Source organism: Benincasa hispida, chromosome 10 (assembly GCF_027475165.1).
Source record: "Benincasa hispida cultivar pf3 chromosome 10, pf3_genome.v1.1, whole genome shotgun sequence".
NCBI classification, from domain to species: Eukaryota; Viridiplantae; Streptophyta; class Magnoliopsida; order Cucurbitales; family Cucurbitaceae; genus Benincasa; species Benincasa hispida.
Genome location: NC_143487.1, coordinates 40,890,381 through 40,913,128, shown reverse-complemented (window position 1 = coordinate 40,913,128; position 22,748 = coordinate 40,890,381). Strand labels below are relative to the sequence as shown.

General features: G+C 32.2%; 1 protein-coding gene across 1 annotated transcript; it reads left to right on the top strand.

The window, feature by feature from the left end:
• The first annotated feature begins 12,435 nt into the window (after positions 1 to 12,435).
• LOC120088785 (disease resistance protein At4g27190-like) lies at positions 12,436 to 22,630 on the top strand. The gene is made up of 5 exons (XM_039046222.2): positions 12,436 to 12,547; positions 15,314 to 18,123; positions 19,014 to 19,955; positions 21,136 to 21,201; positions 22,335 to 22,630. The coding sequence occupies exons 2-3, from the start codon at positions 15,358 to 15,360 to the stop codon at positions 19,932 to 19,934; spliced, it is 3,687 nt and encodes a 1,228-aa protein (XP_038902150.1). The 5' UTR covers positions 12,436 to 12,547; positions 15,314 to 15,357; the 3' UTR covers positions 19,935 to 19,955; positions 21,136 to 21,201; positions 22,335 to 22,630.
• Positions 22,631 to 22,748: the final 118 nt, after the last annotated feature.

The following is a 22,748-nucleotide window of genomic DNA, read 5'->3' as shown; positions in this document are numbered from 1 at the left end:
ATTGTTTTAAATTTAGGGGTGTGATAACGGCCATAAATACACGTTATTACAGTGCAAAGTTATAAAACAATGCAGGATTGCGACGGTAAAAATATATAATATTGCGTCCAAAAGCATTAAGTTTGCAACATTGCAATCGCATGCATCCATCGAATTAAAACAACTAAATTGTGTATTTTATGCAGAAAAATGCATTAACGCAAGGAGAAATTGCGATCGAAGGAAATTAGCGTCCGAGCGCATAAGAGATTGCAATCGCAAGGCTATGTGATCGTTTGCGTTCGTGAAAATCTACTAAAAAAGGTGGCCGCATAGAGCAGGCACATCAAGGTGGGCACATATAGGTGAAAGCTTAATAAATCACGATGGGACAGAAAGTTGATGACAGTCGATTCCGAATTAAGTTGACAAGTCATTAACGACACAATGTAGTAAGTACACCCAAATTTTCGATGACAAATATTCGGCGCATCAAACAGAGGATTAATGACATCCCATAAGTGTAATCATTTGAGAGAAAAAGTTCTTCACCTTGAAGCTCTATAAATACCGAAGGCCACCTTCATTAAAGGAGTTCACTCAATTCGGAGAGCTCACCATTTAAAAGATAGTTAGCCTTGTTCATAGTTCCTTTACTTAGAAGCCGGAAGCGAGTGAAGGGAGAATACGCCAAGAGATCGTCCTGGTTAACTCAGAAGAGTGTCGAGAAGCGTCGAAACAAGAGAGAGGGCCAACTCTTGCGGAAGCAAGAACATCTTTTGGGTAGAATAGAGATAACTCATTGTAAAAGCCTTGGGAAGCAAGATATTGCTACCAGGCTCTCTACCTTTATTCTTCCATTGTCATTTTGTATTCTGAACTTATTTATAAAATGGAAATTGCATCTTTATATTTGTCACTCTCTTTACGTACGCACGAGTAGCTAAAACTATCGAATGGGTTGAGAAGCACTTAGCTAGCATAACTTGGGATCTTCACTTTATGCGATCATTTTGTATTATGTATGCGTCATTCGTCCTCTAGAGATACTCGAGAGGTAGTCTAAGGATAAAATCAAGGCTTGGAAAAGTCAGATTAGAATCTAGGCTCAGGAGAGTCAGATTGGAACCGCATAATCAAGAGATAGAAGCTTAGGAATAAGTTCTGTTTGTTATTAACGCATTGCATGCATCCTAGAGATAGGATATGATTGTATGCGGTCACCTTGTACCTGTGTACATCTTTCATCATCGCATAGGAAAGAAGTAGAGACTTGAGAATAAGCTCTATATACATCATCGCATACATCGCATGCGTCCTAAAACTAGGAGCTATCACATTTGCATTGGAAAATGAATTGCTATAGCATGAGTGTAGCATGATCGCATAGCTTGAACGCATTCTCAGGAAACACTAGCTAAAGACCTTCTCAACCCGTTCCTCCACATACTTATTGTATCTTTCGCATTATTAGCTCTTTTCTCAAATACACTGCATAAATTTATACCATAAACAAGAAACCAACCAACACATTGATTTATTTGTTACCGCAAAGTAATCGAAATTTACCATCGCATACTGTGTCCTTAGTCCCTGTGTTCAACTCTAGGCTTACCAGGCAACTCAGTAGGACTTATACTTGGGTCTTGCTAAGAAAACTTGCATGCACAACGCATATTCCACCATCGCTTTCTACACCTTATTTCTTCGCATTAAACACACATCAACCATACCCACACCTTTGCTCACTGAGGTGGAACCAACTCAACAAACTCAGTCTTTATGCAAATGCACAACCATCTCAACTCATAGCACTCGTCATATGTGCACATAGAGCTCTCGTCTTGGTACTAGGTTTCATAATTATGAAACTTATTTGGAAATCATAGCAAAAACATTCAAACTAGAGTTCCAATTAACTCAAAGCATAAAAACAAAATCTTTAAAACTTTGATAAATCAAGACGTTCTTTTAAAAAAAATCACTCACTCTCAATCGACAATTGCTCTTCCTCCGTTTGAAATTCTCGAGTCTAAAAGGATTTATACTCAACTTAGAATATTAAGGTTAGGCTAAATTAACCTTAGAATACCTTTTTTATTCAAACTTCATCTTACCAACCATAATAGGTGAGAACTAAGCTTCCTAACCAACCAATACTGTTTTGGACACAAGGTTGCCTTTCTGCTAACAAGGTTTAGATGCCTTGCTCACTCTGCCAACACCAAAACAGGGTTCCAATGACTACTTAGGTGTTATGGATGTCTAGCCTCCCCCTTCCTCCTTCTGGTTCTACTATCATCTCACTCTTACCCCTTAAGTTGAAGAAGGAATTTCGTGATGCAAATGAGGTCCCTTCTTCAAGGTATTTATAGGCACTCTAACTCCTCCACAGCTTGGCACTTAGCTTGTATGGAGGGTCTTCTTGTCTTCAACCTGGGGTGGCCAACACATAGGCTTATTGGAGGTGTCATCCCTTCTTCTAGTTCCACATGTAGGCCACCTTCTATTTGCATGCTATCCTTAGGTGTCTTCTCTTAGCTTGTCCAACGAATGGGTGTGGTTTGGTGTCTTTTTCATGTTCTAACTTGATCCTTAATCAGCCACCTCCTACTAGGACTTAGTCAACATTCTATTAAGTTAAGGCAACATTCTATTTTTTGCTGGTAACATAAGCTAGCATCTCGGATTTTTCTCTCTAACACAAGACCCTTAGCTTTGACGCATGGCTCCTCTTTGATACTACTAACTTGCCTCTATACTTAGGTTACAACACCTTTAATTCCCCTCATGCATTCACCTATGCCAAAATTCTCATGGCATGCACTCACATGGTAGAGTAGATTTAGGGTTTTTCCCAATTGAGCTACGAGTTGAGCTCTCTCTTCCAGCACTTAGCCAAAATCTAGCACTTAGCTACGAGTTAAGCTCTCTCTTCCAGCTCTTAGCCAATATCTAGCACTGAGCTACGAGTTGAGCTCTCTCTTCCAGCACATAGCTATGAGTTGAGCTATCCTTACTAGTCCTATGCATTCATTTGCCTTTGGTATGTGTTAGAAACTTCAACAACTCCAACTATTTCTTCAACTTAGGTTAGCATACCCAAGCTTAAGCTCTTACTCCTTTCATACTTAGCACTTGGTTAGATTTCCCCTTACTATATGCTCTATGCGTCCATTTTTCTCCCAAACACTTAGCCAAATTTTTGCTTTCAACATACCATGCATCCACACCTATTCCCTTCACTTGGTTTTGCCAATCTCAACGCATGGTTTGTCCCACACAACCCTTTCTTCATTTATGCATTCCTTTAACCTTAGGTACCTAAGAATTGCTCATCATGCGTCCAAAAGGGTCTTAGTATGCGTCCTACTTAAGTAGTTTCTAACACATGGCCCAATTTTACTGCTTTAGGTTAGTTTATGCCTCCAAGTATTTCCAAGCCCAAAGCATGCCTCAAACACTTAGTCCAATCCCGCCATTTTTCACTATGGCATGGTTTTAACTCCTAACTTCCACTGCATAGTTGGATACTTAGCCAAAATTCTAACTTCACCTTGTTAGGTTTAAACCACTATGTACCAACACTTAGAATTTTTCATGGGAAATTCAATCCCCTTCCAAGCATAAGTCAAATACTTAGTAAATTTTAGCTTCCTTAGCGTAGCCTTCTCTTCTTTTGAACTTCTTAGGTAACGTAGCTACTTGGCTCAGGGTTTAATCTTGGTCGGGATTTTACATTACAGGTCCATGTGGTCCTCTCAGTAGCTCAACACGATTTTATGAAAATCAATTTTGGGATTAATTTGAATTGTTCAAATTAATTGAGGGAATTAATTAGATATGATATAATTAATAAATTTTAATTATATATAATATAATTTCTATAATGTATTTGATACATTATAATATTAATGAGAGAAAATAAGATTATGATTCAAATATTAATTATATGAATTGGATTCATATTGTAAAACTTAATGTAAATATGATTTATATTAAATGTCATTGATAAGAGGAAGGAAACTATATGTTATATTGTGCTTGATACAATATATAAACTATAGGTTATATGTTATATTTGGTATAACATATAGTTTAATATATATATTATATGATAAAGTGTTTATCATATATATATATTAAATTATCTATAAAAATAAATTATGTTTTTTAATGGAAAATTATTGTAAATAGAAAATTCCCAAAAATATTTACACCTTATACCCAAAAGTTAAAAAGTGCTTTGTATTTTTGAAACTTTTTACTATAAAGTATAAATATTTTTAAATATTTTTATATTTAAAAAGGTCAATTTTTAATTTATTTTATTTAATTTTTTAAAAGTAATTAATGGGAGGGAGTTGTAACTCCCCCTCCCCCATTCCACTTCACATCACGTAAGTGGAAGGCTGCACTTTTTCTTCTTTGTTCTTCTTCCAAGGAATACAGAGGAGTGTGTTGAATATGATAGAAAGGTCCTGATTTTTATTATCCTTCATTCTTCTCCTCTCTACCAAAAATAAATAAATAAATAAAAATCCCTTCCCTCTCAAAATCCAAAATAGCCAAAGCACCACTCCTCCTGGATTCTCATCTAGAGAATACTGATGTTGCTTTTGTGGTAGTGACCTTTTTAATGTTGGTGGTGAAAGAACTCATTTAAAAAGATATCCTTGAGCGGAAGTGGATCATTCAAATCCATTTAGATTGAAATTACAAATTTATAGTTAATACAATTTATGCATTCTAAAAAAAAAATTACAACATGCTTTCTAAACAAGAAATAGAGATCAAGTGATTATACCTTTGAAGAACACTTCTTCTCGTACAACCGTCGAACAGTCACGAACTCTTCAAACAACAACAAGAACTTGAAGACCCTCTTCAAGAAAATCATGAATCAAAAGGTTGAAGATAGTACTACTTGGAATCCTCGGTATTCTCAGGATGAGAACCCAGGAGTGATGGGCTCTGACTATTTTCGTAAGGAGGGAGTTTGAGAGTTTGAAGGAGGAAGAATATGGAGGAAAATGACTATTGTATGGCAACTAGTAAGCTTCTCGTATAGCAACTAGCAAGCTTCTCAATCGTGTAGCCTATTGTATGATCTTTTTGTTTTTCGTGTAGATTTTTTTATAGAACAATAAAAATATATTTTATTTATTCTATTTGCCATAAAAAACTGCTTAACCACCCACTAAGGTGGTTTGAAAGAAAAAATGATTATTATTCAAAATAATAAATAATATAAATAAATATGATAACCAACTTATCATATTTTATTTATAATATATGTTTTAATATTGCATCATATACAATATAAACTATAGTTCCTTTTCTCTATTTTATATTTAACAACTATGAATCTCATTCATAAAAAATATATTTGAATCACATTCAAATATTGATTCCTCCAATTAAACTATAATGTATGAAATATATTATGTCAATTATATCATATATAATTGAATCAATTTAATTATATCAGATATTATTAAATTCCCTCTTATTAATTTAAACAATTCAAATTAGCCCAAAAACTGATTCTCAACTAAATTCTTTTGAGCTACCAAGGGGATCTTATGGACCTATAGTTTGATGCTCCAATGGTAAGTGAATAATTAATTAAACTCTTTAATTACATTATCCACCATCCGTTAACTGTCGGGCACTCCACTAAAGACCGACAACTGCATTCTTCTCATTACATATATATTTATGTGTCCATAGGATATAACCAATCAACAGTACAATGACCCTTCACAAATTGCTTGCAAGTACAGCTGGGCCAAATTAACATTTCTCCCATATAGTTACATCTAACTATTTAAGTACCACTGATCCCTCTAATGAAAAATAGATCAGAGTCCTACTATGTTTAAATCCTTCTCGGGCAAGGAGAAGGTGTGGCGCAACATTGTTTAAGACCCAGAATCAGTCCTTAAGGGAGAAATTTATTTACTTATCCCTACTTCCATAAAGAAGTGAATTCCATCTTGGGTAAATGTGTTTCCAACTCCCCAATCAGACAACTATCCAAAATGATAGGCTTATTGAGTTAGCGATCTGGCCACTCTCACCCATACAAATGAAAGGACCGCCCTCATGGGCAGGAGTTCACAACTCACTCAAGATTAAGATCATATTACCTATGGTCATCCTGGTTAAATGAAAGTCTCTATTATGAACAGTGTTATATAATGAGACTAAGCATTTTGTGGTCCGGTCTTAAAAACACTCCTTTGTACAGAATATCCACACTCGTGTGTCTAAAACATGAATGATCGGGATTAGATCATCAGTAGCAGTTTACAACATTTGTAACATCTACAAAGCGGGTCATACTCGTAATGTTAACAGGATAAGGTATCTAACCTTATCCATATACTACAGATCATTTAGGTTATCACTTAAATAGGATCCACCTGTATGTCTCCACATATATGTTTAAGTTACAATGATAACCATGAATGATAGTTTATTGGTTTGTGGTCAATACAACTAAAATATTACATATTTCATAGACAAAGTGAATAAAATATTAAATATTATTAATCACTTACAAGTTTGTTCATACAAGGTTTACAAAGTATAGGAACCTACGAGATTTAGGGAATCAACCTCAACAGGTGGTGTTCATCAGTGCGAGGGAGTCCATTGAAAACTATTTTTCAAAGTAAGAGTTTCGAACCCATCTATTTTTCTTCTCTTTAATTAAGCCTATGCATGCCATAAATTTTAGATACATAATGTATGTCACTGTAAAATTAGTATTCTATAAAATTTTGGAAATTGGGATGATCTGTTTCCGTTTGATGGTCCCTTTACAGGTTTCTTCAGGTTCGATGATTTATCTACTTTTATATGTATATGATATGCTCATAACTACAAAGTCCAAGTCTGACATTTTGAAATTGAAGAATCTTCTCAGTGTTGAGTTTGTTATGAAGGATTTCGGTGTTGCTCATAAAATTTTGGATATGGAGATTTATAGGGACAGAGATAAGAATAAGCTCTCCTTGTCACGAAAAGGGTATATTCAAAAAATATTTTTCAGGTTTGGTATGTTATCAGCTAAACCTATAAATACACCTAGTGCGCAAATACTCGTCGTCATTTTTTTTTCACCACAGTCTGAAGCTGAAAAGGAGTACAAGTCTCGAGCTCCTTATGCTAGTGTAGTGGAAAGTTTGATGTATGCTATGGTCTGTACTAGGCCTAATCTTACCCATGCTGTTAGTGTTGTCAGCGAGTTCATGGGTCAACCTGGGAAGGAGCATTGGCAAGCTATTAAAAGGATTTTTCATTATCTTAGAGGTACATCTGACGCTGGTCTCGTTTATGGGAATGACACGGCGATTGGATTTTCTGTAGCTGACTATGTTGGAGATGTTGACAGTAGTAGGTGTATGACTAGCTATGTGTTCACTCTAGGTGGTTCTGTTGTTAGTTGGTAGGCAACCTTACAGCATATAGTTACTTTGTCTACTACTGAAGCATAGTACATGACATTGACAGAAGCTACTAAAGAGAGAATATGGTCGAGGGGGTTAGTTGGTGATCTTGGTTTGCATCATGATGAAGCTATTGTATATTGTGAGAGTTTGAGTTCAATATGCCTAGCCAAGGATCAAGTTCATCATGAGAGAAGTAAGCACATTAATGTAAGATATCATTTCTTAAGAGGTGAGCAGAGAGTTAAAGTGATGAAAATTGGTACTGTTGATAACCCTACTGATATGTTCACCAAACTTGTTCCACAAGGCAAGTTCCAACATTGTTTGGACTTGCTGAATATTCTGAATTGTTAGTGGTCCCCTTTGTGGGACATTTTGAGGCATGAGGGAGAAGTATGGGTACGTCTGGCAATGTTGATTTATGTTACATCTGGTACATCTGTTATCTAGGAGAGAATTCAAGTCAAGGTGGAAATTTGTTGGAATGCCTTGAATTATTTGTTTGTTGGTGCTTCGAACAACCAAGTACGGGGGTCAGCGAGTTGGGGTCTAAGAGCAGCATGCCCTGGTGCGGGTTAGGGGGCAACGCTCCCAAAACCTATTTAAAATTCATATTTAGCATATATTTGCCTATTAAAAACTATAATTCTGACCCAGCTGTACTTAAAAGCAATTTGTGAAAGGTCATTATACTATTTATTGGTTACATCAAATTGACACCTAAATATATCTATAGTGCGAAGAGTGCAGCTTTTGGTCTTCAGTGGAGTGCCAATAGTTAATGAACCGTGAATAATTTAATTAAATAGTTTAATTAATTATTCGTGTACCATTGGAGATTCAAGCTACATGTCACACCCCCTCCTAAGCTGACCTCTCGAACCCGGAAGGAAGCGTGAAGACAGTAGATACAACCCTTTTGTGATATCTACTGGCAAACTATTCCATTCTTAGCTATAGTTACACGTAAAATACGAATTCCATACATTCAATAGTTCATTGCCTAACAAACTAACTTAACAATTTCGCACAACTTGTCCTATTATTTTTTACAAACTATAGTTTACTCATGATAATCAACCCTAGTTTAAGGCACATGACTAAGCAGCGCTAGGTCTTTGGTATGTTGCAAATCTTAACCTCTTGTGGCAGTTAGTTAGTTACTTTCTCAAATAAACTCATAATTCAAAACATGTTGGAATAAATAACTAACATGTGATAAAACTGTAAGCATGTTACTAAACATGAGATAACTATACTTCAGACATGTACTCTGACTTCACCGGGGTAGACCAACTCCATACTCCTGGTTAATAAGGTGGAACCATACTCACACCTTTGCTCACTGAGGTGGAACCAACTCAACACACTCAGTTTTTGTGCAAATGCAGAACCATCTCAACTCATAGCACTCGTCATATGTTCACGTAGAGCTCTCGTATTGGTACTAGGTTTCATAATTATGAAACTTCTTTGGAAATCATAGCAAAAACATTCAAACTAGAGTCCCAATTAACTCAAAGCATAAAAACAAAATCTTTAAAACTTTGATAAATCAAGACGTTCTTTTAAAAACAATCACTCGCTCTCAATCGACAACTACTCATCCTCCATTTGAAATTCTCGAGTCTAGAAGGATTTATACTCAACATAAAATATTAAAGTTAAGGCTAAATTAACCTTAGAATACCTTTTTTATTTAAACTTCATCTTACCAACCATAACAGGTGAGAACTAAGCTTCCTAACCGACCAATACTATTTTAGACACAAGGTTGCCTTTCAGCTAACAAGGCTTGGACGCCTGGCCCACTTTGCCAACACCCAAACAGGTTCCAACGCCTGACTCTGAGAGGTCCAATGCCTACCTGGATGTTTTGGATGCCTAGCCTCCCCTTCCTCCTTCAGGTTCTACTCTCATCTCACCCTTACCCCTTAAGTTGAAAAAGGAATTTCGTGATGCAAATGAGGTCCCTCCTTCAAGGTATTTATAGGCACTTTAACTCCTCCACAGCTTGGCACTTAGCTTGCATGGAGAGTCTTCTTGTCTTCAACCTGGAGTGGCCAATGCATAGGGCTTCTTGGAGCTGCCATCTATAAGGCTTGCATCCCTTCTCCTAGTTCCACATGTAGGCCACCTCCTATTTGCATGTTATCCTTAGTTGTCTTCCCTTAGCTTGTCCAACTAATGGATGTGGTTTGGTGTCTTCTTCATGTTCTAACTTGATCCTTAATCATCCTACTAGGACTTAGTCAACATTCTATTAGGTTAAGGCAACATTCTATTTTTTGCTGTCAACATAAGCTAGCATCTCAAACTTTGCTCTCTAATGCATGACCCTTGGCTTCGACGCACAGAGTTCACAACTCACTCAGGATTAAGGTCATGTTACCTATGGTCATCCTGGTGAAATGAAAGTCTCTATTATGAACGACATTATACAATAAGACTAAGCATTTCATGGTCCGGTCTTATACAAACTCCTTTATATAGAATATCCTCGCTCGCATGTCTAATACATGAATGATCAGGATCAGATCATCTGTAGCACTTTACAACATTTGTAACATCTACAAAGCAGGCCATACTCGTAGTGTTAGCAGGATAAGATACCGAGCCTTATCCATATAATATAGACCATTTAGGTTATCACTTAAATAGGATCCACCTGTATGTCTCCATATATATGTTTAAGTTACAACGATAACCATGGATGATAGTTTATTGGTTTGTGGTCAATGCAATTAAAATATCACATATTTCATAGACAAAGTGAATAAAATATCAAATATTATTAATCACTTATAAGTTTGTTCATACAAGGTTTACAAAGTATAGGACCCTACGAGATTTAGGGTATCAACCCCAACAGGTGATGTTCATTAGTGTGAGGGAATCCATTGAAGACTGTTTTTCAAAGGTAAGAGTTTCGAACCCTTCTATTTTTCTTCTCTTTAATTAAGCCTATGCATGTCATAAATTTTTTATTCATAATGTATGTTACTGTAAAATTAGTATTCTATAAAATTTTGGAAATTGGGACGATCTTCTTCCGTTTAATGGTCCCTTTACAGGTTTCTTCAGGGTTGATGATTTATTTACTTTTATATGTATATAATATGCTCATAGCTACAAAGTCCAAGTCTGACATTTTGAAATTGAAGAATCTTCTCAGTGTTGAGTTTGATATGAAGGATTTGGGTGTTGCTCATAAAATTTTGGATATGGAGATTTATAGGGACAAAGATAAGAATAAGCTCTCCTTGTCACGAAAAGGGTATATTCAAAAAATATTTTTCAGGTTTGGTATGTTATCAGCTAAACCTATAAATACACCCAGTGCGCAAATACTCGTCGTCATTTTTTTTTCACCACAGTCTGAAGCTGAGAAGGAGTACAAGTCTCGAGTTCCTTATGCTAGTGTAGTGGAAAGTTTGATGTATGCTATGGTCTGTACTAGGCCTAATCTTACCCATGCTGTTAGTGTTGTCAGCGGGTTCATGGGTCAACCTGGGAAGGAGCATTGGCAAGCTATTAAAAGGATTTTTCATTATCTTAGAGGTACATCTGACGCTGGTCTCGTTTATGGGAATGACACGGCGATTGGATATTCTGTAGTTGACTATGCTGGAGATGTTGACAGTAGAAGGTCTATGACTAGCTATGTGTTCACTCTAGGTGGTTCTATTGTTAGTTGGAAGACAACCTTACAACATACAGTTACTTTGTCTACTACTGAAGTAGAGTACATTACTTTGACAGAAGTTACTAAAGAGAGAATATGGTCGAGGGGGTTAGTTGGTGATCTTGGTTTGCATCATGACCAAGCTATTGTATATTGTGAGAGTTTGAGTTCAATATGCCTAGCCAAGGATCAAGTTCATCATGAGAGAAGTAAGCACATTAATGTAAGATATCATTTCTTAACAGGTGAGCAGAGAGTTAAAGTGATGAAAATTGGTACTGTTGATAACCCTACTGATATGTTCACCAAACTTGTTCCACAAGGCAAGTTCCAACATTGTTTGGACTTGCTGAATATTCTGAATTGTTAGTGGTCCCCTTTGTGGGACATTTTGAGGCATGAGGGAGAAGTATGGGTACGTCTGGCAATGTTGATTTATGTTGCATCTGGTACATCTGTTATCTAGGAGAGAATTCAAGTCAAGGTGGAAATTTGTTTGAATGCCTTGAATTATTTGTTTGTTGGTGCTTCAAACAACCAAGTATGGGTCAGCGAGCTGGGGTCCAGGGGTAGCATGCCCTGGTGGGGGTTAGGGGGCAACACTCCCGAAACCTATTCAAAATTCGTATTTAGCATATATTTACTTGTTTGTAGTTATTTACGATTATGACACTAGGGTTTAGAACGGTGTGCTATATAAACTCTATAACCCTTAGAGACATCGTTTTTGCTGTATTAAAAAAACATTATCTCTAATAATATTTTTATTCCCCTACCGTATGAACGTAGCTAACACACTATTAGTGAATCACGTATATCTGTTAGTTAATACTTTTTACGTTTTTATATTCTTTAATTATCGATTAGGTAATACTTTTTAGAATTAGACAAAGGTTGGATCAAATCATATCCACAATTCAAAATATATAGACGAATAAAGAAATATATATAAATAAAATTTATTTTGAAAAAAAAAAAATCATCTATTACACCCCTCTTAATAGTAGAAATTATTTTAAAATGTAGAACTTTCAAAAGTATTTCAAACACGAATGTAGAACGATAACTAAATATTAATGGTGATCAATGAGTAGTAAGAAAGTTAAAAGAATAAAAGAAAATCAACAAAATTTTCATCAGTCCACTCAAGATGAAAATTGAAAGGCAAGGGATTGCTAAAGAAACACTCAAAAACGAAGAAAAAAATGAAGATGGAAAAGGCATATTCTAAGCTTCATTTATATCCAACTGATCCAAACATTTTCAACCCACACTTTTCTAAATTAATTAAGATTATATATTCTCCTCTTCCCAAACATGGATAATTAAAATTAAGCATATAAATCATACAACTCCCCCACGTTCACTAAACAAATTAACCCTTTTGTATTTCACTTTAATCAACATTTCAGCCTTCTACCGGGTGAGTGATATCTCTAGAATACCTCTTATACCTACTTACGTCATTTTCTTTTCATTTATATGTTCATCTACTTCTAGTTCACAAGTTATGATTAAATTTCGAGCTCAATATTGGTTTTTCGTTTTTTTTTTTTGTTTTATCATTATTAGTATTACTGTCATGTTTAGGAATGATGTCGAAAGAGTTCGAATTACTTTTATTGTGTGTAAAATTACTACGAAGATATGTTTTTAATCATTTAAAATTGATTTAATAATGTTTGAATTTATATTTATGAATGTGATTTTCATGTAAACATGTTTCCAAGTTACTTGTAAATGTGAAATAAATTAAAAGTGGTATTTAACTATGTTTAATTCACTTGTAACCTTGTCTTGAATTCTCTTCATATAATTGACCATTGATGATCTTCCCTATATAATCTAGATTCTTTTTTATGATCATTTTGTTGTTTATTTTATATTTTTGGACATGATACTTTTTTTTATACAGTTTTTGGATGAACTTTTTAAATTCCTTCAAAAACACATTTGAATTCTAAAAAATTTCAATAGAAAAATGTAGTTTTATAAACTACTTCGGCCTTGGTTTTTGAAAGTGTTTTTATTCTCATGTAGTAATAAAAGCAAGAAACTATAGAACAAAATAGTGGTTAATTATAAGATTAATTTTTAAAAACAAAAAACGAAGAAAATAAGATGTGTTTTATAACAAACTGATTTTTTGTTTTTCGTTTTTAGTTCTTAGTTTTTAAAGAATGATAGGTTTTCTTTAAAATTCTATTTCGGTTATTTTTAAATATAAAAAAATGAACCAAAATATTTACAAAATATATCAAATTTTAGAACTATCAATGATAGATGCTGATAGACATTGATAGACTTCTATCCGTGTCTATCAGTGACATTGATAGATACTAATAGACTTCTATCATTGTTACTTAAAAGACACGGCCTATTAACGTCTATCATTTGTAGTTCTAAAATTTTGCTCTATCTTATAATTATTTTCAACCATTTTAACACTTGAAATAATTTTCTGTTCAATTTTCTGGTTTTTTTTTTTAAATTTTAAAAACGTTTTCAAAATTGTTAGTAGATTTTAAGAACGACAGAAAGGAAAAAAAAAAAGTTCTTAGAAAACCTGTTTTCATTTTCGGAAAACGCGGTGTAGTTTTAATTATAAATGTCGATAATTTTATTTCTAATTGCATGCCTTGGATTAGAGGCTGTTGTGTCTATCTATTAAGTTTTTTGCCATTTTATAATATCATTTTCCATTTTTTATTAATATTAAAGGGTAAATATTAACTGTACATATATTGTTGAAAAAAAAACGAGAATTGATGTAGATTTGAAGTGTACGTAAAAAGACATATCTTATTAAAAAGTAAAAAACAAAATACATTTTCCACATCATCTATCATTCAAAATCATATTTTTGTTTCAGTGACATTTTTTGTTCTATATTTTTTATAAAAATAAAATGAAAGTGTTTACAATTCTTTTCATCTAATATATACTATTATAATATTTCATTTCATTTTATAAAATCTATATTGATAAAATAATATCTATATTGATGAATAAAAAATCAAATGAGGAAAACAACAATATTAACAAATTGACAAAATACTAGAAACTAGATTTATTTTTTGTAAGAACAAATTACAAGAGAATAAAGAAACAATGAAAACAATAAATTTAGACCCAACTAATTCACCTTGTTTTCTTAAGAAAATTATGTACCAGCTATGGTGCTCAAAAAGTGACATAAATACTCTTCTTATATAAAACAACTTACCAATCTTTGAATGTAACACTTCAGCCACATAACTTATCGAATACTATAATTTTATATAAATATTTTATTTGTCCTTGAACACTAACAAAATATTTATGCATTTTTTCCAACTATTTTTATTTTGAAATATGTAGTTTTTTTAGAAACTTTAAGATATTCTTCCTAAGATGAAAAACTAGAATTGATGTGAAAATTAAATGTAAAACAAGAAAATATTTTAAACATTATTTGCAATTCAATTTCATATAAATAAATAGAAATCATTATGATAAAATGGAAAATAAATCAAAGAACAATGCGGAAAAAATATCAAAACACGCGTTTTTTCAAAAAGAGAAACCGTTTTTTTTTTTTTTTTTAAAAAAAATATTTTAACACTTTAAAAACGTGCTTTAAATAGGAAAAAAATAGAAAACTCAATCGGTTATCAAACCCATTCTTTTTTAAAAAATTAAAATCTGAAAGTCAAAAATTAAAAGATAATTAGTTATGAAATGACCCCTAAAATATCGAACCGACCAATAATTTTTGACCATATATTTTGAAATATTAACTCTTAATCATTAACTTTTAAACCCTTTAAATATATGTTCGTATTAACTTTTGAAGTGTTTAATTTTGAAAATAATTCATTTTAAAATAGAAAAACGGATACGTTTGACAACCACTCAAAATAGGTTTTAAAACATATTTATAGTTCATTTTAAACCGTTTTTTACTAAAAGAATTTAAACACGAATATATTTTTTTTTTTAAAAAAAACACCTTTTCCTAATCAATCCAAGCAGACTTTAACTTGTATCAAACGGAAACCAAATTCAAAATTCAAATATAACAATAAGAAAGATAGGAACCAAATGAAAATTAAACTCCAAACTAACTAGGTAAAAACATACATTTTCCTCTAAATCTATATAAAATATTTCTTGTTAATTAGTATTGTGGTGATTTTGCCATCTGTAGGGATAATCAAGAGGAGTTTGAAAGGAAAACATCCGTAACTAAGAATGGATGTTCTAGTCTCAGTCGTTGCAGCAACAATTAAACCTATTGGACATCAATTAGGTTACCTAGTTTGCTACAACAAAAACAAGAAGGAGCTTCAAGAGCAAATCGAAAATCTTGAGACTACTAAAAGGGATGTAGATAAAAGGGTTGAGGAAGCAAAAGGCAAGGCGTATACGGTCTCTGATGAAGTTTCAAAGTGGCTGACCGATGTAGATGGTGCAATGATCCATCATCAGCTATCCAGTTCCAACCCATCATGCTTTAACTTGGCTCAAAGATACCGACTAAGTAGAGAAACAAAGAAGAAAGTGAATTATATCCTTCAACTCATAGATAAAAGAAACAAGTTTTTGGAAGTTGGATATCGTGCACCTCTTGCAGATACTGAGAATACCATTGTTCCTGGAGATTATCAAGTTTTGGAGTCAAAAACATCATTGGCTAAAGATATCAAGAATGCACTTGCAAAGCCTGATGTCAATAAGGTTGGGGTATATGGTATGGGAGGCGTTGGAAAAACTTATTTGCTCAATGAAGTTAAGAGATTGGTGTTGAAAGAGGACGACAAATCGTTTGATCGGGTGATCGACGTGAGTGTAGGTCGATCTAATGATCTAACACAAATACAAGAACAAATCGGAGATCAATTGAACATAGAGTTGCCAAAAAGTAAGGAGGGGAGAGCGTCTTTTCTACGAAATAATTTGGCGAAAATGGAAGGTAATATCCTCGTTTTATTAGATGATTTGTGGAAGGAATATGATCTTATAAAAGAGATTGGGATTCCATTAAGTAAAGAAGGATGTAAGGTACTTATGACAAGCCGATCACGAGATATATTAACCAATAACATGAATACACAAGAATGTTTTCAAGTGAGTTCTCTAACTGAAGAAGAGTCCTGGAAGTTTTTTAAGGCAATTATTGGTGATAAGTTTGATACAATTTATATGGAAAGCATTGCAAAGGAGGTTTCAAAAGAATGTGGAGGGTTACCACTTGCACTTGATACTATTGCAAAGGCATTGAAGGGAAAAGATATGCACTATTGGGAGGATGCTTTAAGCAAATTGAAAAATTCCATTGGAATGGATATTAAAGGAGTGAGTGACAAAGTTTATGCTTCACTTAGGTTGAGTTATGAATATTTAGATGGAGAAGAAACCAAGTTACTATTTCTTCTTTGTAGCGTATTTCCAGATGATTATAAGATTGGTATGAAAGATTTACAAATGTATGCCATGGGTATGAGATTGTTGAATAAAGTAAAAACATGGGAGGATGCAAAAAATAGGGTAATGAAGTTGGTTCATGATCTAATATCGTCTTCTTTATTTCTCGAAGCCGACAGCGATTCAAAAGACAAATATGTTAAAATGCACGACGTGGTTCGTGATGTTGCCATACACATTGCATCAAATGAAGGCAACATGTCTACATTGAACATTGGATATAAACTTAATGAATGGGAAGATGAGTATAGAAGTGGTTCTCATCGTGCCATCTTTGCAAATTGTGATAACTTAAACAACCTTCCCCCAAAGATGAAGTTTCCACAACTTGAGTTGTTAATATTAAGAGTTTCTAATTGGTTGGTGGAAAATAATCTTCAAATTCCATATGCATTTTTTGAAGGAATGGAAAAGCTTAAGGTTTTGGACATGACGGGGATGTGTTTCCACCGACCGTTATGGACGACATCATCGTTAAACAACCTTCGAACATTATGTATGGTATGTTGTGAATTTAATGATATCGATACAATTGGCGAGCTAAAGAAATTAGAAATTTTGAGAATCATGAAGTGTAATATGCTAGATCATTTACCTACAACTATGAGTCAATTGACACACCTTAAGGTACTAGAAGTGTTAAATTGCTCTAAATTGGAGGTGGTTCCTGCAAATATTTTTTCAAGTATGACAAAACTAGAAGAGTTGAAATTACAAGATAGCTTTTGCAGATGGGGAGAAGAAGTATGGTACAAAGATGAATTGATTAAGAATGTCAAACTTTCAGAATTGAATTATCTGCCACGTCTTTCAAATTTATGTTTAGAAAGTTGGAAAGTTAAGATTCTATCCGAAATAAGTTCACAAACTTGTAAGAACTTAAAAGAATTTTGGATTTGTAGTAATGAGTCAGATGATATTATTCAACCCAAAGTTTCTAATGAATATGCAACAACCTTGATGCTTAATATTGAATCCCAAATTGGTTCAATTGATGGAGGACTTGAAATACTATTGCAAAGAAGTGAGAGGTTGATTGTAAGTGATTCAATGGGTAATTTTGTAAATGGCATTTTCAAACCAAATGGAAATGGTTTTCCTCTTTTGAAGTATCTATGGATTATTGATGAACATAGTAATTCAGAAATGCCACATTTGATTGGAAGTGATTTCACTTCTTTAAAGTATTTGATTCTTTATGGAATGAGGAGATTGGAGAATATTGTTCCAAAGCATATTACAATAAGTCCTTTCAAGAAGCTTAAAACTATAGCAATTCAATTTTGTGGGCAGCTAAGGAATCTTTTCTCATTCTCTATTTTTAAAGGGCTTTCAGATCTTCAAGAGATTGAGGTGATTAACTGTGGTATGATGGACGAGATTATATTCATGGAAATTGAAGATCAACCCAACATTTGTACTACTCCTTTAGCTTCTTTAATACTTGAAAATGTGGATAAACTTTCAAGTTTTTGTACCAAAGGATTAATCCAAGAAAGTCCACAAAGTATCCTTCCCTTTTTTGATCAGCAGGTTTGTACCATCAAATTTCTGTTGTTCTACTTTTCTTTTGTTTTATGTTTTAATCAATTTTGCTTTTGTTTTTGTTTATAGCTTTCTATTTGGTATAATCTAGTTTTGAAAACATTATAATAGATTTAACAAAATGAAAGAAACAAAAATATGAATTTATTCCTTAAATGATTTGGTCGAAGTTTAGAAAAGAGAAAACTAAGGTTCTGTTTAATAATCATTTGATTTTTAGTTTTTAGTGTTTGAAAAGTATTACTTTATCCATACTTTTAACTTTTTATGTTTTGTCATCTAGTCTTTCTACTGATGTTTTAGAAGACAAAGGTAAAATTTTGGAAGCTCGAAAAAATACTTTTCGAAAAGTATGTATAGTGTTTTTGTTTATTCGTATTAAAATTGAATTAGGAATTTAAGTGTTTCATTAAGAAAGGTAAAAATCGTAATTGATAAATTTGGAAGAAACAAACATAAATTTAACAACCATAAAACTAAATAATAAATGATTATTAGATTGACCTTTGGTTTTGGTTTTTAGTTTTTAAAAAAATAAAGTTTTACAAACACTACTCCCATCTTTAAGTTGGTTTGTTTTGTTATTCATTTTAATTTCTATCATATTTATTAAAATAGAACTCAAATTTATTATTACTATTTTGTAAGGAAGTTGAAAACATGACAAGGAAATTGAGATGAAAATGTAAAATTCAAAATAGAAAACTAAAAACAAAATTGTTATCCAACTCGAAGCTTAATAAATTGTTAAGATACATTTTTATATTATTTAGGTAAAATAGAATCCCATAAGTTGGCTTTGTGTTTAGTTTTTTAAGGAAAAAAATTTCAGATGACCATACTCTTGATAACGAAAGGATTATATTTTGAAATGACAGGTTTTATTTCCCGAATTGAATGATTTATCAATTATCGGAAGCAAAAATTTGGAGACGTTATGGCATAAAAATAATGAGCCAACTACAAATTCTTTTTGCAAACTCCAATCAATTAGAATTGAAATGTGCACCAAAATAAGATGCATGTTTCCTTCGAACATGGTGACATCACTTGTTTCTTTAGATACAATAGAAATTACTTCTTGTGCGTCATTAAAGAGAATCTTTGAAATTGAAAAGGAGAGTTTTGGTGACACAAAAGTAGCATGGTCCTTGAGGGAGTTACATTTACTCAATCTACCAAATCTAAAACACGTGTGGCGAAAAGATGTCATTGAGTTCATGAAATTTCCAAGTCTAAAGAGAGTGAAAATTCATGGTTGTACCAAGCTGGCACACATATGGAAGGAGAACACTAAAATGACCACAAGCTTTGATAGCTTGGAAAGCATTGAAGTAGAAAGATGTGAGAATTTGAAGTATTTACTGCCATCATCAATCACGTTCTTAAACTTGAATGAACTTCACGTCAAGGAATGCAATGGAATGATGAATTTGTTTAGCTCTACTGTGGCAAAAAACCTAGTGAATCTCAGATCCATTGAAGTGTCTTATTGTGAAGGAATGAGTTGCATAGTTGAAGCAAAAGAAGAAAATGATGAAAGTGTTATTTTCAAGAAATTGGGTAAGCTGGAATTTGATTGTTTACCACGATTGGATAGCTTTTACTCTGGAAAATGCATGCTTGAGTTTCCAAGTTTGGAGAGTTTGGTCATAAAAAGATGCCCTAAAATGAAGACATTTTCACTTGGAGTAATAATGACACCTGAATTGCAATCCATGTGGGTGGAAGATACAGAATTTGAAGTATCATCAACAACGAATAGTGTAAATAGAACCATCCAAAACTTCCGACCATGAATTATATGTATGCTGCCAGTGGTATGTATGTTTTAAATTAAATTTTATAATTTATTTTTGGAATTATGAAGATTTGAAAATAACGTATTTAAAAGGAAAAAAAGAAAAAGTTACAAGTTGAAAACAAAAATGTGACTTGTAGTTGTTCACTACAATAAAATTTGTATTTTAACTTTGAATTTATTTTTCATACTTTTTATATGAAAATTTTCAATGAAAAGTAATGTTCGAAATATTTTTTTTTAATACACTTTATATTCACATCAATTGTAATTTCTTATTCTGACATTCATATTTTTTAAAGCTTTTAAAAAATTCTTTCAAAATTGAAAGTTAAAATGGTTGGACATGCGAATAAAATTTATTATTATTATTATTTAAAAATTTAGAAAAAGACAACCTTAGATGAGATTGTGTATATAAGTTTTTTTTTTTTTTTTTCCCTCTCTTTTGTGTGAAATAGACAATCTTAAAGAAAAAATACGTATTTTCTTAAAACATATGATTATCTAAATTGGTTCTAATAATGCTTTTCTTATGATACTTAATACACAAAAGACATAAAAAATTATTACCCCAATTCCTTTCTCTCTTATACATAATTACTTCATTACTAACCTATTATTATAGTATTTGTTGAGTCGCGTGATTGAACGGTTGTATTCACATATTAGTTAATTTTTCTATTTTGTAAAATGACTATTCATGTGACATTGAGTATCATATAAGAAATAAAATTGTCTTAACGAAACAGCATAGTTTCAAACTAAACTATTTATTTTTTTTTATTTTATCGATATGTTTATTTTTTATATTTTTTTGTCTGATTTATGATTAATTCATTCCTATAAAATATCGATAATGTTTTTATCGTTATGATTTAAAAAATGTTAAAATAAATATATAATAAAAAACAAAAGACAGTTAGCAATTATATTTTTTAAAAAATAAAAAACAGTTACCAGACATGTATGATTTTTTCTAAGAAACAAAAAATTAAAAAAAAAAATTAAAAACGAAAAGATTACCAAACAAGACCTAAATACTTACGCGACAAAACTTACATGTTGCTGTTTATCTGAAAAAATTTACCATTAATAATTTTGAAATGGAATATAGGAACTTTACCCCTAAATTATATTTTTCATTCCTTATGATTTCTAAACTATCCATTGATTGTTTTTTCCTTTAAATTTCTTAGTCTCATTAGATATGAAGAGGAAGATTGTGCAGATTCTGATTATGAAGATGATTCTATCATTTGAAGGTAAAGCACCCACAAACTAAACATATTCAAAACTATTTTATAGTGTATTTTCAAAGGAAAACATATTGTGAACAGCAAATGGGGAATATGATATATTGACTGTTTGATTATGAGATAATTTTTTGTTTGTTACGAATATCTGAATTGCAAACAAAATGATTTATCATTGCACAGAATTTTAAAGAGTTTATAACGTCTATGATCTTAGATCTATTGTTATGAGCTTCTATTGAAATGTCTTGAATTTGTCTGTATTCAACATATTTATTTATTTGCAGTTATTAGAGTAATGCACTATATAAACTCTCTAACCTTAGAGACGTCGTTTTAATGTAATTTTGAAAACATTCTCTCAAATAATATTGTTCTCACTCTGTCCGTAAACGTAGCTAACATATTGTTAGTGAACCACGTATATCTGTGTGTCGATCTTTCCTATCTCTACGTTCTTTTTTGTGTTCTTTAATTGCCAATTTCGCAATAGCTTCGTTTGAAAGTTGTTATGAAATTTTAGTAATATCACGATTTTAGTTGAAATTATGATTTTAGAAGTGCTTGAGATGGTTTATGCTTATTTGAGAATTTAAAATTGTTTTACGTTGAAAAATGTTTAAGTTACCTAAGGTTGTTTTTTAGAGAAAATAAATTGAGAATGTATTAGAGAAAGATCGAAAGTTTTATGTTTATGGTCGTTTTCAAACTGCTAGATCTTCATTATACACACATATATACACTTTATGTCGTGTGTTGAGGTGTTTAGTCGTTTATTACAATATTGTATTAAAGTATAAAAGAAATTTGCTCAACTGTATATAATTAAAAATTCTTTGATATATAATATGGTAATCTAAGATTATTCTATGCATTGTATAACAGCACGTATTTGAGATTATTCTATAACAAACGTGACAAAAATTTAGGTATAGATTTGTGGCAAGTTTTGCTGGCTAGGATTATGTACTTTTAGTAGTTTTTATTATAGATCCCTTTGATGTTTTATTTGAGTATAAACAATTCTTGCATTAATAATGTTTTAATGAGTTCTATTGATATTATTTTGTCATTAACTTACAAGTCACTGAAGTGTTTTAGTACATTCTTTTTCTTTTTTCTTTTTCATCTTTTTTCACCAGATGGCTCTTGAGTTTTCGACAAGCTATTGGAGTTCGATATTTGCCATCAGTCACTATAGGTTGCATACCTTTGGGTGTACATTACTTATAGAAGTATATTTATACTAAGAGTTGCTAGCGGATTTTAAACGACCTTGTAATTGAATATTATGTTGATTTGTAAATAGGGAGTATATGTTTTTCACAAGTGCTTTCTTATGTTGGTTTGAATTTTTTAATTGATTGTTGATTTGTGTTTGATAAGGCTTTGTAATAGTGATGACGTTTGAAGAAAAATATTTAACCAATTTATGTTCCTTTTTCACGTGTGTTTTATCCAAATTTAAGATGAAACTCTCTTGAATTGTTTATTAATTTTGATTTCAATAAAATGTTTGCTAGTCATTATTGTGTAAAAAAAACTATTTGATTTGT

Coding starts and splice junctions, on each gene's coding strand:
- LOC120088785 (XM_039046222.2), top strand. CDS start 15,358: ATGGATGTTCTAGTCTCAGTCGTTGCAGCAACAATTAAACCTATTGGA. Junction 18,124..19,013: donor TTCCCTTTTTTGATCAGCAG/GTTTGTACCATC, acceptor TTGAAATGACAG/GTTTTATTTCCCGAATTGAA.